General features: G+C 23.5%; 1 protein-coding gene across 2 annotated transcripts in view; it reads left to right on the top strand.

The window, feature by feature from the left end:
- Positions 1–18,124, top strand: part of LOC129611180 (protein grainyhead) — a 249,900-nt gene that overhangs the window by 108,935 nt on the left and 122,841 nt on the right. For both annotated transcript variants that reach the window (XM_055524173.1, XM_055524174.1), the window contains exons 4-6: positions 2,049–2,168; positions 2,266–2,682; positions 11,877–12,097. In XM_055524173.1, the coding sequence (XP_055380148.1) occupies positions 2,049–2,168; positions 2,266–2,682; positions 11,877–12,097 (758 nt within the window). The remainder of the gene's footprint in view (positions 1–2,048; positions 2,169–2,265; positions 2,683–11,876; positions 12,098–18,124) is intronic.

Below are 18,124 nucleotides of genomic sequence, written 5' to 3'. Positions count from 1 at the left end.
CTCTACATAGTTCTGCTCGAAACTATTCCAAATTTAAACAAAATCATAGAAGTTCTGTCATATAAATTTTCGAATTTTATTTAAATTCTATTTCTTTTTTTTTAATATGATAAATGTTAAAACTCTCTTAATAAAGGCTTTAAGTCAAATCATACTCTTTAATTAAGTAAATGACAATGGAATTAAAAAATGAAAAAACAAATATAAAATATAAACATTTTAAGAAGCGTAATACGCCAATTTTTTCCTTATTTTTTGCAGCCATCATATTTTTAAGTATATATGACACTAATCATTTACGCGAACATTTTATTACTTATGAGCGAATTACCTTTAACCGTGAAATTTCTTGGTATTTTATTATTTGTGTATTTAATGTGCATGTATATATATATGCATAGACATATATCGTGAATTAAAAGGTCAAAATTAATTTTTTACAATTTTTTTTTAATTCACCTTATATGCATAAAATACAAAAAAAAAATGAATCAACAGGTGAATATTGTAAAAAGTTAATAAGGGACAGTCAATAATTTCCAAGACAAAAATAGACGAATGTTTAGTAGAGGAGGAGGAAGAGAGGGCAACCGTATATAATAACTTTAATTAAAAGAACTTTTATTAGCATCTGTCATCTTATAAAATGATAAAATAAAATTTTTTATTGCATATTCTTTTTTTTTTAATTTTCTTCTACTTTTGCAAATTTTATTCTTAAAATTTAAAAGTTTCTTCTTGGATCTCTTCTTTTTATTTATTGTTTTGTTGAAAGCATTTTATGCTTTTAATTTTTCATTGTCAATATGTGGGCGAGGACAATTACTATTTAGGCTAAAAGTGATATAATAATAATCATTGGCGAAAAAAAAAACTGAGCACAATTTATTTTTATATGCTTTTCTCAATTAAAAAAAAAAAATTTTTTAATTTATATTTAATTTTTTTTTTGTATACGGAAATTCGATATCAATTTACGAATGGTAATAATAATAAAATTACGAGGTTTAATTTAAGATTGAGCGAGAACCCATAAAAAAAAAATAAAATTTTTTTTAATTTTTAATTTTTATTTTGTGTATCTTTAATGCTATGAAATCTTACTTTGATTCTCGAATTGTTGAATCAGTCAAAAATCAAAGAAAACTAGTTAATTGTAATGGCAAAAATTCGTTTTGCACCCTCTAACACTTTTAAAATTCTAACTGACTTACAATTACAACAGGCTTATTTAAATGAATGCTCTGATATAATTTGCAACGAAAATTAATGTTAAACTCTAATATTTTATGTTTATTGGTTACGTTTTACTTCTGAAAAAGAATAGAAATTTTGTTGCTTTTTCGAGATATTTTCAAAGAATGTTTTATATTTTAAGATATTTTCATTTTTCTGTTTTATAATCATAATTCTGAACGAGATTTCTTCGCCAATTTTTCGTTGAAAAACCCTCCTTTTTGGCAACATAAGTAACAAAATATAACCTTAGAGATTTATTAAATTTAATTATTAATTTTCAGTAGAATTACATTTAATTTTAATTTTTTCATAATTAAATTTCAATTATAGTATTAATGACCGTAATTTAGTAAATGTGCTCTTGAATAATTCTTAATTTAATTTTTTGTATGTGTTATTTTGAGGTATCATATTTGCAATGTTTAATTTCGACAAAATATTTTTTTGAATAGCACTCCTTTAAAAAGCGATCGCATACCGTAACTTTTTATTTAATTTTATTTATCTATCGAATATATATATTGAATTTTAGTACAAAGATAATAGTTAAATAATTAGCGAATAATAGTAAAAACACTATTAATTAACACCTACCGGTTACTTTTTGTATTAGTTTTGAAATAAAATATATTTATGTATACTTAAATTTGCTGAAATAACAAAGAAAAAAAAAACAAATCGAAAACAAAAGTGATAATTGGTTTCTATGACAAACAAAACGAAAAAAAAATTGTTAGTTTAATTTGAAAAACTAAAAAAGAATTTATTTTTATTATTAATATATTTTTTTATTTTAATAATTCTTATAGGTGTTAGTTGTACAATCACCATCACCATCAATACAAATTAAAGAACCTCCACCAAGTCCCGGTAGTCCACAAAACGATACAATGTATGCTGCCACAGGCGGCACTCAAATTTACCTTCAAGTAAGTGCAAATATATTAAATGCTAATAAAATTTTGTTATACATAATATATTAAAAAAAAAAAACAATATATTCTAATTTGTAAAATTAAAAATTAGGGTCCACATCAAACTGGTTCAGGTAATTCTGGAACATCTGGTACAAATTTTCCAAAACAATCACCAAGTCCTGGTCCCTATGTTACAACTGATCAATATGGAATGTATACAACAAGACTGGCAACAGGACCAAATTCAACATTTATATCAGAACCATATTATCGTGAATATTTTACACCAGATGGACCAGCTAGTTATGCACCAACAGCACGTACTATTTATGGTGATAGTAATGATGGACCACAACCAGGTACAACATATGAAGGACGTTTTACAACGACACATACAACAAAAAATGGTACACCAGTGTATGCAAAAACTGTAACAGCAACTGGTTTAACTGTTGATTTACCAAGTCCGGATAGCGGAATTGGTGCTGATGCTATAACACCTAGAGATCAAAATAATATACAACAGGTAATTTATATTATAAAACTGTAGTTAATATATTAAGTTAAAGGGTTTAGCAAATGACGAACAATTTTTTTTCAATAATATGAAATCTTATTAAATTAATTTTTATTTCTCATATTAAATATAGGAAGTTTTTGTAATTTATTAACTGAATCTATTTGCAATCTATAATTTGTGATTAGTATGCATACAAATTATAACTCGTAACAACATAAATATTAAATATATAAATCAAAAGACTGAAGTGAGAAACTTGAATGATTTCAAGTGATAGAATTGAGTAGTTTATTTTAACTGATAAAATTTTTATTTAGTTAAAGTTTTTCATATTCATAAATAATTATAATTAACTGCAATTAAAAAGCTAAAAAAGAGAAAAATTTTGTTTTTGCTACAACATACTTGTTTAATGATAATCTAACGATTTCAAGTTTCATAACAAAATTTCTTCTCTACTTGTTAATAACATGGATATTTTTAGGGTGCATGTCCTTTTAGTTCATATGGTTTCCTCCAATGAAACCAGTAAATAATAATTTATTAATTTAATGTATGAACATTTAATATTAGTGTTTAAGTTTCTCTTTGAAAAATCATTTCCTTAAAAGCACAGCATACACGTAAAATCTAAGCGTGATATTTTATTTTCAATTTAATTTATTAATTCAACAATATTTTCAATATGCATGTAAAAATAAACATTGTAACATTGCATTTTTAATTAAAAAAAAATTAATTTTAAAAATTGTTAATTCTCAAACATAAAAAAAAAACTTTTTCTTTATTACCCCATTTTAATATTTTGAATTTTTTTCTTTCCTCTTCAATTTTACTCTTAATTCGTTGGAAATTTCAAATAATTCTAACATATATTAAAAATATTTCTTAAACGAAAATTTCCCATGGCAAATAAATAATGTCTCCAATTTAGGAGAGAGTTAAAGAAATTAAAAAGAAAATTTATACTGTATAAATATATAAACAATTTTCTTCCTTGAATTCAAAACAATAAAGGCAAAAAGAAAACAAAAGAATAAAAAAAATTAAAACTACATCAAAAATAGTTGTAATTTAAAACGTTTAAAAATTCTGTTATTTTTAACTTACTTATAAAAGTAAAGAAAAAAAAACAATAAAGAAAGAATAATAAAATATTATAAAAAAAAATTTTGTAATTAAAATCAATCTCCTTCCTACTTCTTTAATTTTAGCCCTCTAACTCAAATCTTACATGTTATAAGTGAATGAGTGTATGTGTTACGAATATGAGTACAAGTTGTCTCATTAAAAATTATAGATTAGATTTTTAATTATAACAAACAACGAGGACCTATTTTAACAAACAGGAAATTATAAATAACTTTAGTAACTTTAGATATATTTGATTGAAAAATTAAGATTTTAATTTTGTCCGTTTCAAAATCTATATACTATTTCTTTAATTCTAAATATCTAAAGCATAGTTTGATTTGTATAGATCCGTAACAATAATAAAGCAAAGGTTACTGTACATTAATTGTAAATTTAATAGTAAATTTTCAGTAATTCGAATAACCTCTAAAATTTTACTCATTTTTTTTTGTATTCACCAACAAAGCTGTTGTTTCTAATGTTCACAGTAGTGAATTTTTACAAATTTTCAGACAAATTCAGATATGTATTGGCATTCAAATTAAAACTCCTGAATTGACATCTTTAAAAGAACGCATTTAAAACAAAGAGTGCAAACATTTTTCGACAATCAACTTCACCAATTCGTAAAATTTAACTCTGTTCAAAGATGTTTTATACGAAAATCAATGATAATAATAAATTTTTTCACATAAATCAAAATTTCATATATTTTGTCTCTTTAACATTTTTATACTCGCACATTTTGATTAATTAAAACGAGACAATCTGTAATATTATTAATGCATAAATATTATTTACGATTAATATCACATATATACACCTATGGGTGCTTAAATATGCATATGTATATGTATGTATATAAATGGGTATAGAAATACAAATACCAAATCTGATTGAATTAATTAATAATTATCATTGAAATCGGCGAGAAATTTTTTAATTTCCAGTAGCTAAGTAATAATGATGAAAAAGGAAAACAAAAACGAAAAGAGCAAAATAACAAAAATAAAAGTAATCATTCCAATCATATACATTTGGTATACAGGCTAACTATACATATGCATATATACAAAATATAACAATATTTAATTCAATATAAAATCACTTTAAAAATCGCTTAGACACACAAAACATTTTATACTTTATCCATACGCACATTTATACACATATAGCATTTTGTAAATTATATTAAATTACTCTTAAAGGCTTGTATAATAAGTTATACGCCATCTGTTAACTATGATTGAACTAAAATGTGCAATCTCTAACTGCTCTTATTATTATTTTGGATAATAATGTGTGCTTCCATATATTTGTTATGCGTATATTTTCTATTTAACCCTTAGGCGATTGTTGTACATGAACGTGTACAATGATTTTTTTTTAACTTGTCGTTATCGTTATTATGCTTTTTCTTATGTTGTTATTTTTAATAAACAACACAATAAATAAAATAAGAAAAAGGTTTAAGTCTAAAACTTAAAAAATAGAAAAGAGAAGAAAAAAAGTGATCTGAATTAAATTGATGATGGATGATGGAGAGTTCATTAAAAACATATGCACATATATATTTTCAAAAATGACCATATTAGAAAGAAAGTTGCATATATACATAAAAATCTATTGTATTCTTCTATATACATAAATTATTTTATTATTGTTAGTTTATTATATAGTAATAAAATAACCACTGCCTATATATAAATGCAGAAAATATGCAAGGCAAATTATAAAATGGTATTTTTTTTGTAACTTTAAGCTACTGAGGATTGAATGATAATAGCTTTAGGTTAGAAATAAAAATGTTAATGAAAAATAATAATAATAATGAAAAACTAAAAAAATAATTGTAGAAAAAAAATTTCATGATGAATTTTTTTTTCCATATAGGAAAATTTTTTTATATATATTTTTGTCATCTTTGTATATCTGTGCTTCTATCTGGTGTGTTTTTATATAGAAAGAGAAAATATTTGTGTACACAATTTATTTTAAAGAAAAAATTTATCTATTTATGAAAAATTTTTATATAAATTGGAAATTGAAGAAAATTCCAAAGAAAAATGTACACAAACACTTTTCATATATATAATTTTGCTTTTTTGTTTTCATTGTAATTTTTGCGAATAGTATAGTAATAATAACAATAATAATAGTAGCCAGAGAGTAAAATAAAGTAAGTTGCATTTTATGCACATGATATTTGACTAAAAGGCATGTCATTCAAAACTATGTGTTTTTTTTTTTTAAATAATAATAGATAACGCAAAAATTGTAGCATCTATTGAGTGAGCATCTCCATATGTAGGTACCAGATGTCTACATATAATAATAACGATATTCTCTCAAGTATTATGTATATACACTTAAGTATATTTTATGTAAAATATCTGTATACGCTCACATATTTTAATCATATAAGCGGGTTTTTCAATGAAAATGTGTTTTGCTTTTGCTTGTCTTTTAGTATATTTATTCTATCATTTTGTATTTTAAACAATAGAGACAGTGAACATTGTGTATATATGTCATCATGTACATAATATAAATAAGTAAATTTATAATTTATTTTACATGCTTTTGAATTTACATTGATTGTTGTATTAAGCCGTTTTGCTATACATATATTATTAGCTTAAAATTCTTTGTTACAATTTGATTGAATTGATCTTTTAAAAACCGATCGAAAATATTATGTGACAAACGCAGACGGGACATTCCATATTTCCAAATTTTTGTATTATCTACTTGTAAATCGTGATCGTCAAGATTTTACCCGTTATATAATGATATACGTCAAAACTTTACGTTTATTCGAACGTAGCAATTAAAAAATGGCAAATCTATATTAATTGGAATTTTATTCAATATTTGGCAAATGATGCAAAATAAATTATCGAATTAATTTTAATTAAATATGAACTGAAGTTTCCCACTTAAATCTTTTGTTTGGAATTAAAGGGCAAATTTGAAATTTAAAGATTACAAATTTTTTCTAAATTTCTCATGAAATAAACTTTAATATGAAATAAATACCAAAATAAATCCAACCATAAAATCTTATATGATCTACCTTAAGCACATTTTTATTGGAAACTATTCTACCTTAATTTCAAATCAAATTGAGAAAAAAAAGATGATTTTCTAGTACTTTTTTCTACTCAGCTGCAGGTGCCACAAATTTTTACATTTTCTAATAAAAGATAGAATTGTCTTGTAAACGGTAAAAATCTTACAATTTTGAACGTATACCGTTCAGTTTTGTTTTATTTTTTTTTGTTTTACCACCACATCACAATTGAATGCTGTTTTATTTCAAGCGTGTGTTTCATGTCATATTCATTATTTCATTTAGTGTTGATTTTTTCTTCTTTTTTTGTCTTTTATTTTTTTTAAATGCTTTTTTACGTTTACCTTTTGTATAATTTACTTAAATAAAAACTGAACTAAAAAGTTACTTTGTTACAATTTTTATTAAAAAAGTAAAAAAAAACAAAAACTGTAAAAAAAAGAAAAGAAAAAAAACTAAGAAGCGATTAAGATGCTGCTACGGTTATGTCGTTACCTTTGTTGCTTTAAAAAAAAATCCAAAATGGAAGAGAGTTAATTGTTGTCGCATTAAATTGCATATTTTAGTCTTTGTTTTTTTTTTTTTTAATTTCTGTTTATTGTTGCATATTTAACCAATAAAAAATAAAACAATGGTTAAAAATTAAAAAAAAAAATATTTTATGCTGTTGTTACCATAAATGCATTGGCCTCTGATTTTCTTTAGTTTCTTGATAATATTATCGCAGACAATTTTGAAAAGGAAACTTTATTTTTCAATTTTTTTTGTATTTAAAATAAAGTGTATTTTTGTTCATTATTTCAAATGTTTTACTTATTCGAATAGGAGGTCAATCGTTTTTTACCGAAAATTTTGCATAACCCAAATATTATATTGCAATATCGAACCAACGGCGCTCGGTTGTTTGAAATTACGTTGGTTATACAATATATAGGAACATGATCTTATTCAAATAACAGTCATTCATTGATTACAGTACAGATTTAAAATTTTGATTCAAAAAAAAAAGCTCGACTGGGCGCAATAAATTTGAAAATTATGTGAGCACATAAACTGTTGTATAAAATCACAAATAAATTCTGATTTATTTGTGATTTTATGCAAAATTTCCCCAATAGCTCAATATGTGGTTCATAACTGTAGTTTTTAAAATTTTGAAGAATATTTTTTCATATACTCGGCCAAATTTCGCGTCCAATAAAAATTTTATTACTTTTTTTCTTTTTAATTTTTAGTTAGCTCATTAATTTTTTAATTTATTTGATTTTACATGAGAAACTGAGAGAAGAAATTTAATATTAAGAACTTTCTCTATATATCATATTGATGTTTGAGTGCAAAAATAAATTGCATTTAAAATGCTATCGGCTACAATAATTTTTAATTCAATATAAACTATCATTCAACCCACGTATCTATATAGATATTACATTGGTATGATTGGTATAGTTGGTAATCTGCACTCATCATTTTAATTTTGCTGTATTTCTATAAAGCCTTCTTGGCCTTTATGTATACGCATTGAATGCGTTTTTATAATAGATATTTAGTATTTTTTACCGTTTTTTACTTTAACATTGCTTTATACGAGTATACGATGTGTAATAATATATGTATATATGATATATTATATACCTGCATAATATACAAATAGTTTGCAGAAATAATTTTATTTGCAAGCAAATTTTTTGTTTTCTTTATAGATGCTTCATTATTATTAATCTATTTCTTGGTTCACAATATGCTTTTGTAAAATAATTTTCTATAGGTACTAAATTGCTTTTAATTTTTTGATTGAGAGGCTTTATTTTGAGAACCTTGTTAAGCAATGTAAATGTATATTGTAAAATTATTCTTTAGCTTTTATAAACGTTTTAATTTTGGTAGATTTCAGACCAAGGATTTGTAGCTTTAAGTACTGCTGTTATATTAAGTTCCTAACATTACTGAAAATAAATTTTAAATATATTTATATGATTAAATTATTTACAAATAAATGAGCAGTCTTTAAATGTATAGTATAAGACTGTAGTATGGGGAGTATTTCTGGTGATATTTAATTAATTTCTACTCACAGCATATAATAGCATTAATTAAATACAGTCCATAAGAATGATCATAGTCTGAATAATTTCTATATGATTATTAATTTTTAGAAATTTTTTTAAACATGCGAAATCCAATTGTACATGTATCTACACATTACATACATGTTGATTTTTAGTTATTTTCAATGTACATAATATTGCTTAAAAACCATTTATTATAATAATTTTATTTGTAAACATTTGCAATTATTACTATATTTGAGTTGTCTATAAATGTACAGTAATAATATGAATATATGCATTATGAATACAATTAAAATTCATAATAATAATTTTCATAATGATGATAAAATGTCGCATAAATTCATCTATGGATGGCAAATTGTAATGCATATATATGTATGTATGCAAGTGCAACTTAAATATGCTTACCTAAGTCATAACCAATTGTAAAGCTAATGCATAGCTTTAAAAACTTTAAAGATTAAAAATTATAGCAATTTTTGCTATTCTTGCATTTTTTTTTCGCAATTGTTGTTTTTTCTATTGACGAGCGCGTAATTTTTGCTATATAAATAACGTGTTTTTTTGTATTGCTTATTTTTCTTTTTTTTTACATAAATTAAATGATCAAATGAGGGGAAAACTGAAGCTATGATAAATAAAATTTCATTGCCCACTTTAAAAATGGTTTTTAATTTAATTCGAAATAATTTCAAAAATAAGAAAAAAATAAAAAAACAACGCCTTAAATGAATTAAATTTCTATTTTTTCCATATTTTTTGAAGTGCAACAAAATTGTAACGAAATACACAAGATGCGAGACGAAAGAAAAAAAATGGAGCGAAATCGTATTTTTTTTCTCTGTTTTAACTTATTTTTTATTTCGGAAATTTCCTTTTTATTTTTTTCATCCTCCCGGTTGATAGTTTTATATCTTTAGTAAGATCCTTTGTAAGCTTGATTGAATAGAATATCTTTTCATTGAATACATTGAATTGGTTAGGTTTTTAAGTTAGAGTTAGAAAGTTAGTACTTTCTTCCATATCCCTGGAAATTCTAAAAATTTTCTGTTGTAATAAATAGGGTATAACAGTTAAGAATAGAGTATAACAGTTTCATTTTTTTTATTATCCAATATATAAAATGTGTGCTAGCTTAAATTACGTTATTTTTAACGGCGTACTGAGTTTTACTGTTACATTATTTTTCACAAAAATACTACATTTGAAATTAAATTAATATACTTTATGATTTTTTTGTAATAAGTAATGGCCATAAATAGTCTTCTTTCATAAATATTGTAATATTTAATTCTTATATATAAAATAAAATGCATTAAATAATATTACATAAACAAAGATTAATTATTTAACTCGAATCATTAATTTTTCTCAATTATATTTTGAAAACCTGCAATTTGCAGCTATTCCATGGAATCTGTAATTAATAAAATTTAATGAATTAATGTAGTGTTCTACATTTTATAATTGATTTTCTAAATTATTAAAATTACGATTTTTATTAAATTTTTAAAATTAATATTTATACAAAAAAATTCTAAATATTTCAAGTTTTTATATACGGAAAAGGTTAAGTTAAGTTAAGGAAATGAAATTCTATAAAAGCCCTAGAGAGTTTTAATTATAAAATAAAAATTGATCAAATATCATTATATTTTACGATTAAATAATGTAAGATAAACATATTTAAAACTTTCATCATTCTGAACTTGAACACAAAAGTTAATTGGCAAATTTATACTACTTATTTGCTTTAAACATACTTAAAAATTAATTACGATCGATAGTTCAACAAAATCGTATTTTTCGCCATATTATGACTCTATAATAAAATTCTGTTCTAAAATTTAAAAAATTTTAATTATAATAATGTGTTTCTAACAAATTATGTATTTATTTTGAAAATAAATAAGTTTTATATTCGTGAACATGCTGTATATATCAGATATTACTTTAAATATCTTGCACCTATTTTAGAACTTTCTTTAACAAATTTTCTTCTACAAAATTCGAGAATGATCGAGAAAATACGAAATGCAGTTATTTATTATTTTTCTCTTTTCTATATACGCCATAAATAATTTTAAAAAGAAAAATATTTTATAATGGAAAAATTTTAAAAGATAAAAGAAAAAACGACCAAAATGAAAAATTTTAATGAATGAAAGAAAAATAACAATGATAAACAGATAAAATTCATGTACATACACACATTCTGACATATATGGACTTTTTATAGACACATATACAACATTACATAGAAAAATATATTGTTTTTGAGCAATGACATTTATATATGAACTCAAATTAACACCATATTTAATAAGTTGCTAGATTTAAGTTGAAATTATTTAAAAAATTTTTTCATAAAAATATTTTCAATTTAATATAAATTTGCGTTGCGGGATTTCCTGATTTTTATGATTTAAAAATAGAATTAAATTTAAAAAAAATGCTTATTTTAATTATTTTAATTTTCGATAGGATGAGGTATTCCACCCAAGTCTTGACCAATTTGATAAAGTTGCCAATAGAATAATTTCATATATGATAATGCAATTCTTTATTTCATTAAAATTCTAATTAATTTCTACACTGCAAAGATTCAAGTTAATGGGAAGCACTGTTTGGAATAAATTTTATGATTACATTTTATAAAAGCAATACAATAATCTCAATTTAGCAATTGAATTGAATTTCTCATTTAAAATATTGAAATACTTAATCTCTTAGAAATTTAATCTAGGATTACTTAACAATTGTTCGTCATTGAATAAAATCAAATGACAGAAGTTGGCGCAAAATTTCAAATTTAAGCATTTGTTTAATTGTGGGGCTTTTTTATAGTGACATGTTTTTTTAATTACCAGCAATCCCAATTTTAATTTACTAAGTAATTTTTTTCCTTTATTTTTTTAAAGTCATTTGATTATACAGAATTATGTCAACCAGGTACATTATTAGATGGTAGTGGTGCAATACCAGTATCAGTGAATAGCATTCAAAGAACTGTTAATGTTAATCAAGGACAAAATAGCCCAACTACATCAATTGGAACAAATAGTACAGCAACAACGAGATCGCGGCCATGGCATGATTTTGGTAGACAAAATGATGCCGATAAAATTCAAATACCAAAAATGTAAGTATATATATTTTTTTCTTTGTTTTAAAAATAAAAAATAAATTATTTAGAATTGCACATACACACACATATATGAGTACAATTTAAAATTTATGAAGAAAAAAATAAATGGAATTCTTTTACTCCTTATAAATAATTTGAAAAATACCAATTTTATTTTTTTTTCCATTTTGTAAAACAGTATTTCTAGAATTTGCACGACAAATAAATGTCGTAAATTGTTCAATTTTCTAACAATATAATTATTGGGCCACTTGTTTTACAAAATAAAATTCGTGATAAAGAATACATAGATAAATTTGTTCGAAATAATTTTCTTTCAATTTTCCTAGTTTTTTTTTTTTAATTTATTTCTATTTTTTCTATTTCAATTTTAAAATTAACCTATAAAGTGTAAAATGTGATCTACTATCTGACAATTCAATGAAAATTCTTAACATTTAAAGAATCAAAAAAAAAAAAATTATAATATAAAAATGTGAAAATTTTCTATAACTCTTTTAGCAATAATTTTAACGAAAACTAAAAAAGAAACTTATTTCAACACCTCAAATTAGTCCAAGAGCTAAGAATGATCATTTTCGTTTTGATTTTGAAAGTGCCAATATAGTAAAAAATTAATTTTTTAGTATGAGCAACATTCAGACCTTACTCACACTAAAAAAATTAAGTAGAATTTCGTTAAATTGACTTGAAAGTCTGTGCTAATGCCTTCAATATATAATTATAAAGTTTCCATGTAATTAATTATGAGGTATTTTTTAGAAAAATGGCATTTTTAATTGACTGATAAATGAATTTTACCATAATGTAAGCAATTCTATTGTTAACACTTTAATTGTTACAGCAACAAAGTTTTCCAAATCGTGCTTACATCTCCAATATTAATTTTAGATAAAGGTTTTAAAAATAAATCTAAAAAAAATAAAGTTGGAACAAACCAATAGTTTGCAAAGTAGCACTTTGCCCTTGAACGGATCAATCTACGTACATAATTTACTTTTGCTTAATTTATTTCAATTGTATACCGAAATTATGTTATGAAAAAAAAAATTATTGCATATTTATCGGAGAAAAAACAAAATTTATAGTATTTTGCGGTTATGGAAATTTTAAAGACCTTGCTGGTTTGGAAATAAAATTGACTGGACTTATTTTACTTATTTAAGTAAAATAAGTAGAAGGTTTAAGATAACATTTAATTTCAGTGTCCATGTTTTTTTGTATTGTTTGAGTCTGCTATTTCGTTATAATAGAAGTTAATCACTAGTTATCTACGTCTACGAAATTTAAAAATTTTTTGTGGTTTAATACAGTAAATTGTCAAAAAATTGTACTAACACTTTGAGGTGGTATTTGTAGGACGAGTTAGATAAAATTCTATTTGTCTATAAAATTTTAGTTTTCTTCTTAGCAGTTACAGAAGCTTTGTTAGCAGTCGCACGGACAGAATGCAACTAATAAGCACTTTTTTCTCCAATCTTGTTTGAAAAATGCAAAAAACTAAAATTAAGAAAAGAACATAAAAAATGTGACTTCAAACGTGCTGCTTCATAAATTCCATTTGGTAAATCGTTAAAGAAAATTCCAAAATAATATTAAAAAAAAATAAAAAAAAGAAAAATAATGCATAACAAACAATCAAACAAGAAGGCAGAATCCAATTTTAAAGAGGAAAAACAATTTTTTTTTTCCTTTTTTGCTCTCAATCTAGTGGAATTTTTCAATGAAATTATCCTTGAAGAAATTCAATTTTTTTCTAAAAAAGGAAAAGAATAAAAAACAGTAAATAATAAAAAATTATAAAAAGCAAAGCACTGAAATTGTTCACTAATCAGATGTGAACAAGAAAAATATTAAATTGATTTTGGTCAACTTTGGGATACCTTTCATAAATTCTTAACTATAATAGATGATTGGTGTATTTATATGGAAATTAGTAGTAACTATCAGTGATACTTTATGGTTGTGCAGCTAGTTGTAATATGGTGCAAACTTATTTGTAAAAAATGTTGTAAACCCGAAGATGTTATACTTAAATAATTTTTGGTGATGTTCTCAGTATATTTGTACTCTATGATTCTCTCAATACGATAATGTTTCGGAAGAACAACAGTAGAATCTAACTTCTATTTGAAAATTAAGGGTCTGATATTAAGTTTGTACACAAAAATGATTTTCCGTTTTTGCTTTTATGTTAATAAACGAAAAGACAAATTTATTAAACTCTTTTTATGGCTTGCCACAAGTTGGGTTATAAAAAAAAATAATTATTCTCTTTTTGGAATACCAAAGTATCTTGAAAATTTATTTTAACTTATACTGAAAAACAGCACTTGCAGTCTAAAATTTGCGATGTGGTTCTCTTTTTCGTTTTTGTTTTTAATCGGTAGAAAATTTGAAGCGGTAGTAAAAAGTAGTTTTTGTTTTTTATTATTTTTTTTTTTTGTTCTTCTACACATGGCATACTCATATAAAATAAGGAAGTTAAATCAATTTTCGTTTTGTTTTTCTTAATTTTATTATAATGTAAAAAAAATAAAATTTTTTCTTAAAGAATTTGCAATGACGAAAAAAAAATTTGCAATTGATCTGAAATATTTCTTTGTACATGGTGTCTACACTTTAGTGTTACAACTTTAAGGGAAAGAATACAAGAAGGAGATGAAGACTGAATAAAAAAATTCAATCGCTTATTTTGTTCTTTCTTTTTTGTTGTCCCTGCGTTTTGTATTCACATAGGTTGATCGTTGTAAAATTAAAATGAAGTCATAAAAAACAACGCTGTACAATTACAGTTTAATGATACCGCAGAACTCCACAAAAAAAGGAACTATAAAAAATGTGTTTTGTTGTCTTTGATCAGTTTTGTTTTCCTTGTGTTTCGCTGGATAATTTTTTGTTGCCGCAGGTTACGATATGTCTTCTCTTATTAGAATTGAATAAGTTGAATTGGAAACTGAACAGAAATTAGATTAAAATTTTAAACTTAAAGTGATGAAAGTATAAAAACGCATTTTTAAGTTCGAAATTCTACTTTCCAATTGCAACTGAATTTTTAAAATATAATTATGGAATTTTAGTTATGTAGGATAATTATTTTCGTTCTTACTTTGTGTATGTGTGTTTGTATATTTGCATATTGTTAATTAACAGTATCATAAGGTATAAAAATATGGAAACGCTCACATATCATTTTGTTTAAGGTATTCTTTAATCCAAAATTATTTTTGAGCGCCCTCAAATAAATTTTGTAATTTAAAAGTTGTGTTAATTAGTATTACAAGTGTTAATCAATAAAATATTCCTTTTTTTTGTCTTTTTTTACTCCAGTTTGAATTTTCTCTTTATATTTTTCTGAATTGACTCCTGAGTATAAAGGACTCTCTCATATAGAAATTGCAGGAGCACAATTTTCTTTGATTAACTGATGCTAGCCTGTGGTAGGTTTCAGTAGATCATTGTACCAGAATCACGCTTTCTCATAAAAATGTAAGATAGAAATTTACAAATAACTCTAAAAATTTTCCAACACCATGTTACTAACATCCAACATCATCGTCTAAATTCAAACAAAACATTGTTAATTAAAATACGTGTTTGTGTTTGCTTGATGATCTTGTTACAATGTATATATAGATTGTTAAAATTATAGTGTCATTTCATAATTACATGGTACAAAAAATTAAAAAAAAAAAGAAATTTTAACAAATTACTATCAGTCTTATCGCACCTCCCTTTACTTCTTCTCAAATTCAAAAGGAAGGAAAGTAATCTAAGAAAACATAAGAATTTTTCATTGCTTGTATATGCCTAAAATATTTTAGATTATGTCGTATTTGTATTTAAACTAACTCTAAATATGTAGAGGCAAGTCAAACGGATCTTTGTCGCTACGTTTTTTCGTACGGACAACAATAATGTAATATCCGTTTACTGAGAAAGGCACCGGCAAGCGATAATACACAATTTATTTTTTACATCTTTAAAAGTTTCGTCCAAAAAATTTTAAATTTAAATGCAAAAGAAGGTAATCTGGTCTATTTCAAAGTGTGCGAAACTAATAGCAGTAGTTTTTACTGTAACAAAAACATCCAGAGTGAAAATAATAACAAAAGATTTACTTTACATAAATATTGCAAGCATAAATGTAAAATTTACACCTGAAAACAAAATTGCTAATAATTCAGTATTGGGTTGAAAGAGACAGAAAATTAAAAGAGAATATATGCATAAAATTTTTTTTCTCTTTTATTTTTTATTCTCTGTTATTTGTATTTAAACACAAATTTCCTTTTCTTGTCATTTTAATTAGACTTTAGGGCTTCTGGACTTTATTTTCTTTTTTTTTGAAAAGGTTACGGACGTTTCACTTAAATTCTCTTGTTTACTTGTTAAAATTCTCAAAATTAATAGAATATTTTTTTTTAAAGAGGGCATAATTATTTTTGTATAAAAAAATTATAATTTAAATTTTTTTAAAAATAAGGAAATTATAACATTGTTCATTAAGCATGAGTTTATTACAAAACAGAAAAAGAAAAAAATTTAGATTGTGGAACGGAAACATGGGTATAATAAGTGTAAGAAAAGAAGAAATTCCAAAAATTTTAATAAATTTTTTTTTTATTAAATTATATTAAGGTTGAATTTTATATCGCGGATTTGTGTCATTGAATCCATGACTGAAAGTACTAATGAGATAGGTAGAGTCAAATTAATGTACCGCTTTATTTTCTCGATTTATAAAAATTAAAAATATTTAATCCGTTTCAGATTTCTCATTCATAAATTTGACACATTTTCAGTTTTAATTATTTTTTTTATTTTCCTTATTTTGCCGATTTTTTTTTAGTGTACTTTCAATTTCAAATTAATTGTTATTTATTTTATCGTATTTTTTTTTGTGAATTTTGTGAGATTTGAAAATATGCTAATAATATGAGAAATTTAAGTACATATAATTATAACAAGCTCTTAATTCTTAATTATAAATTTGCATTTGAATTACTTGAAAACTGTCCTACAAATTTTAACTGCATAATATGAAATTTTTAATTCATTTTTTCAATAATAATCTAAGTTCATATAATGTTGAAAATTTAATATGTTTTAGATAAATAATAGTGTTTTAAATTATACGCGATAAAATGCTAAAGATTCTTGTGCGACACGAAAATGGAATATTGGCATCAACAATATAAATTGCGAAAATATAAATATTAATAGCAAGTTTACAATAACGAAGAATGTGTATACTTTAATTTACGAGACTTGAATAATTTTACTCTTATGCAAGCATAAAATACGTACTTTTTAGCCAATGTTTTCTCTTTAAACTAGTACTGTCTCTTAACTTACTACCGTCAATTAATTCTCTTTTTACAAGCAGACAATATTTGTTAAATTGTCGTTCATTTAATATTTTCTATTATTCTCTTGCGAGTAGGCTTGCAATTAAGGGATTTTTTTTTTTTAAATGTACTTTTGTTATAAAATCAAATTGAATGTATAAATAAAGGTGCATGCAACTGTTGTCTCGTTTCACCCTCCTAGCAAAAGAAGCTGTTTTATATGCAACAATATTTTTGTTTTCTATAGAATTTTCTTGAACAAATATTTAGAACAAATTTCGTATACCTAAGTCCCTTAATATCATTTTAATTAAAAAGGTGTTATAAGAAATCTCGAAACATTCAATAATTAAATTGTCATTGATAAAAAAAGACAGAAATAAAATTTACAAAGATTTTAATTTTTTTTTTCGATTTTTATTTAATTTTTCTTTTCAATTAAATTCAATGGATTTAAATAATATTGAAAATATAAAATAATTTTTCTCTGTGTATTTGATTTTTCTTAATTTTTCAATTAAAATTTTTTTGTTAACTGAAAAATTTATTGATGTTGTTATTATTCTATTTGATTATTAATAGAGGAAATGAACTTTAGTTAAAAATAAAAATTTTTTTTTAATTCATTAAAATTTATTTTTTGAATTTTTATACACAAATATTTTGTTTT

Source organism: Condylostylus longicornis, unplaced genomic scaffold (assembly GCF_029603195.1).
Source record: "Condylostylus longicornis isolate FDR11 unplaced genomic scaffold, ASM2960319v2 ptg000048l, whole genome shotgun sequence".
In the NCBI taxonomy this organism is placed as follows: Eukaryota; Metazoa; Arthropoda; class Insecta; order Diptera; family Dolichopodidae; genus Condylostylus; species Condylostylus longicornis.
Note: the sequence above shows the minus strand (reverse complement) of the source record. Positions and strands in the feature narration are given on the sequence as shown.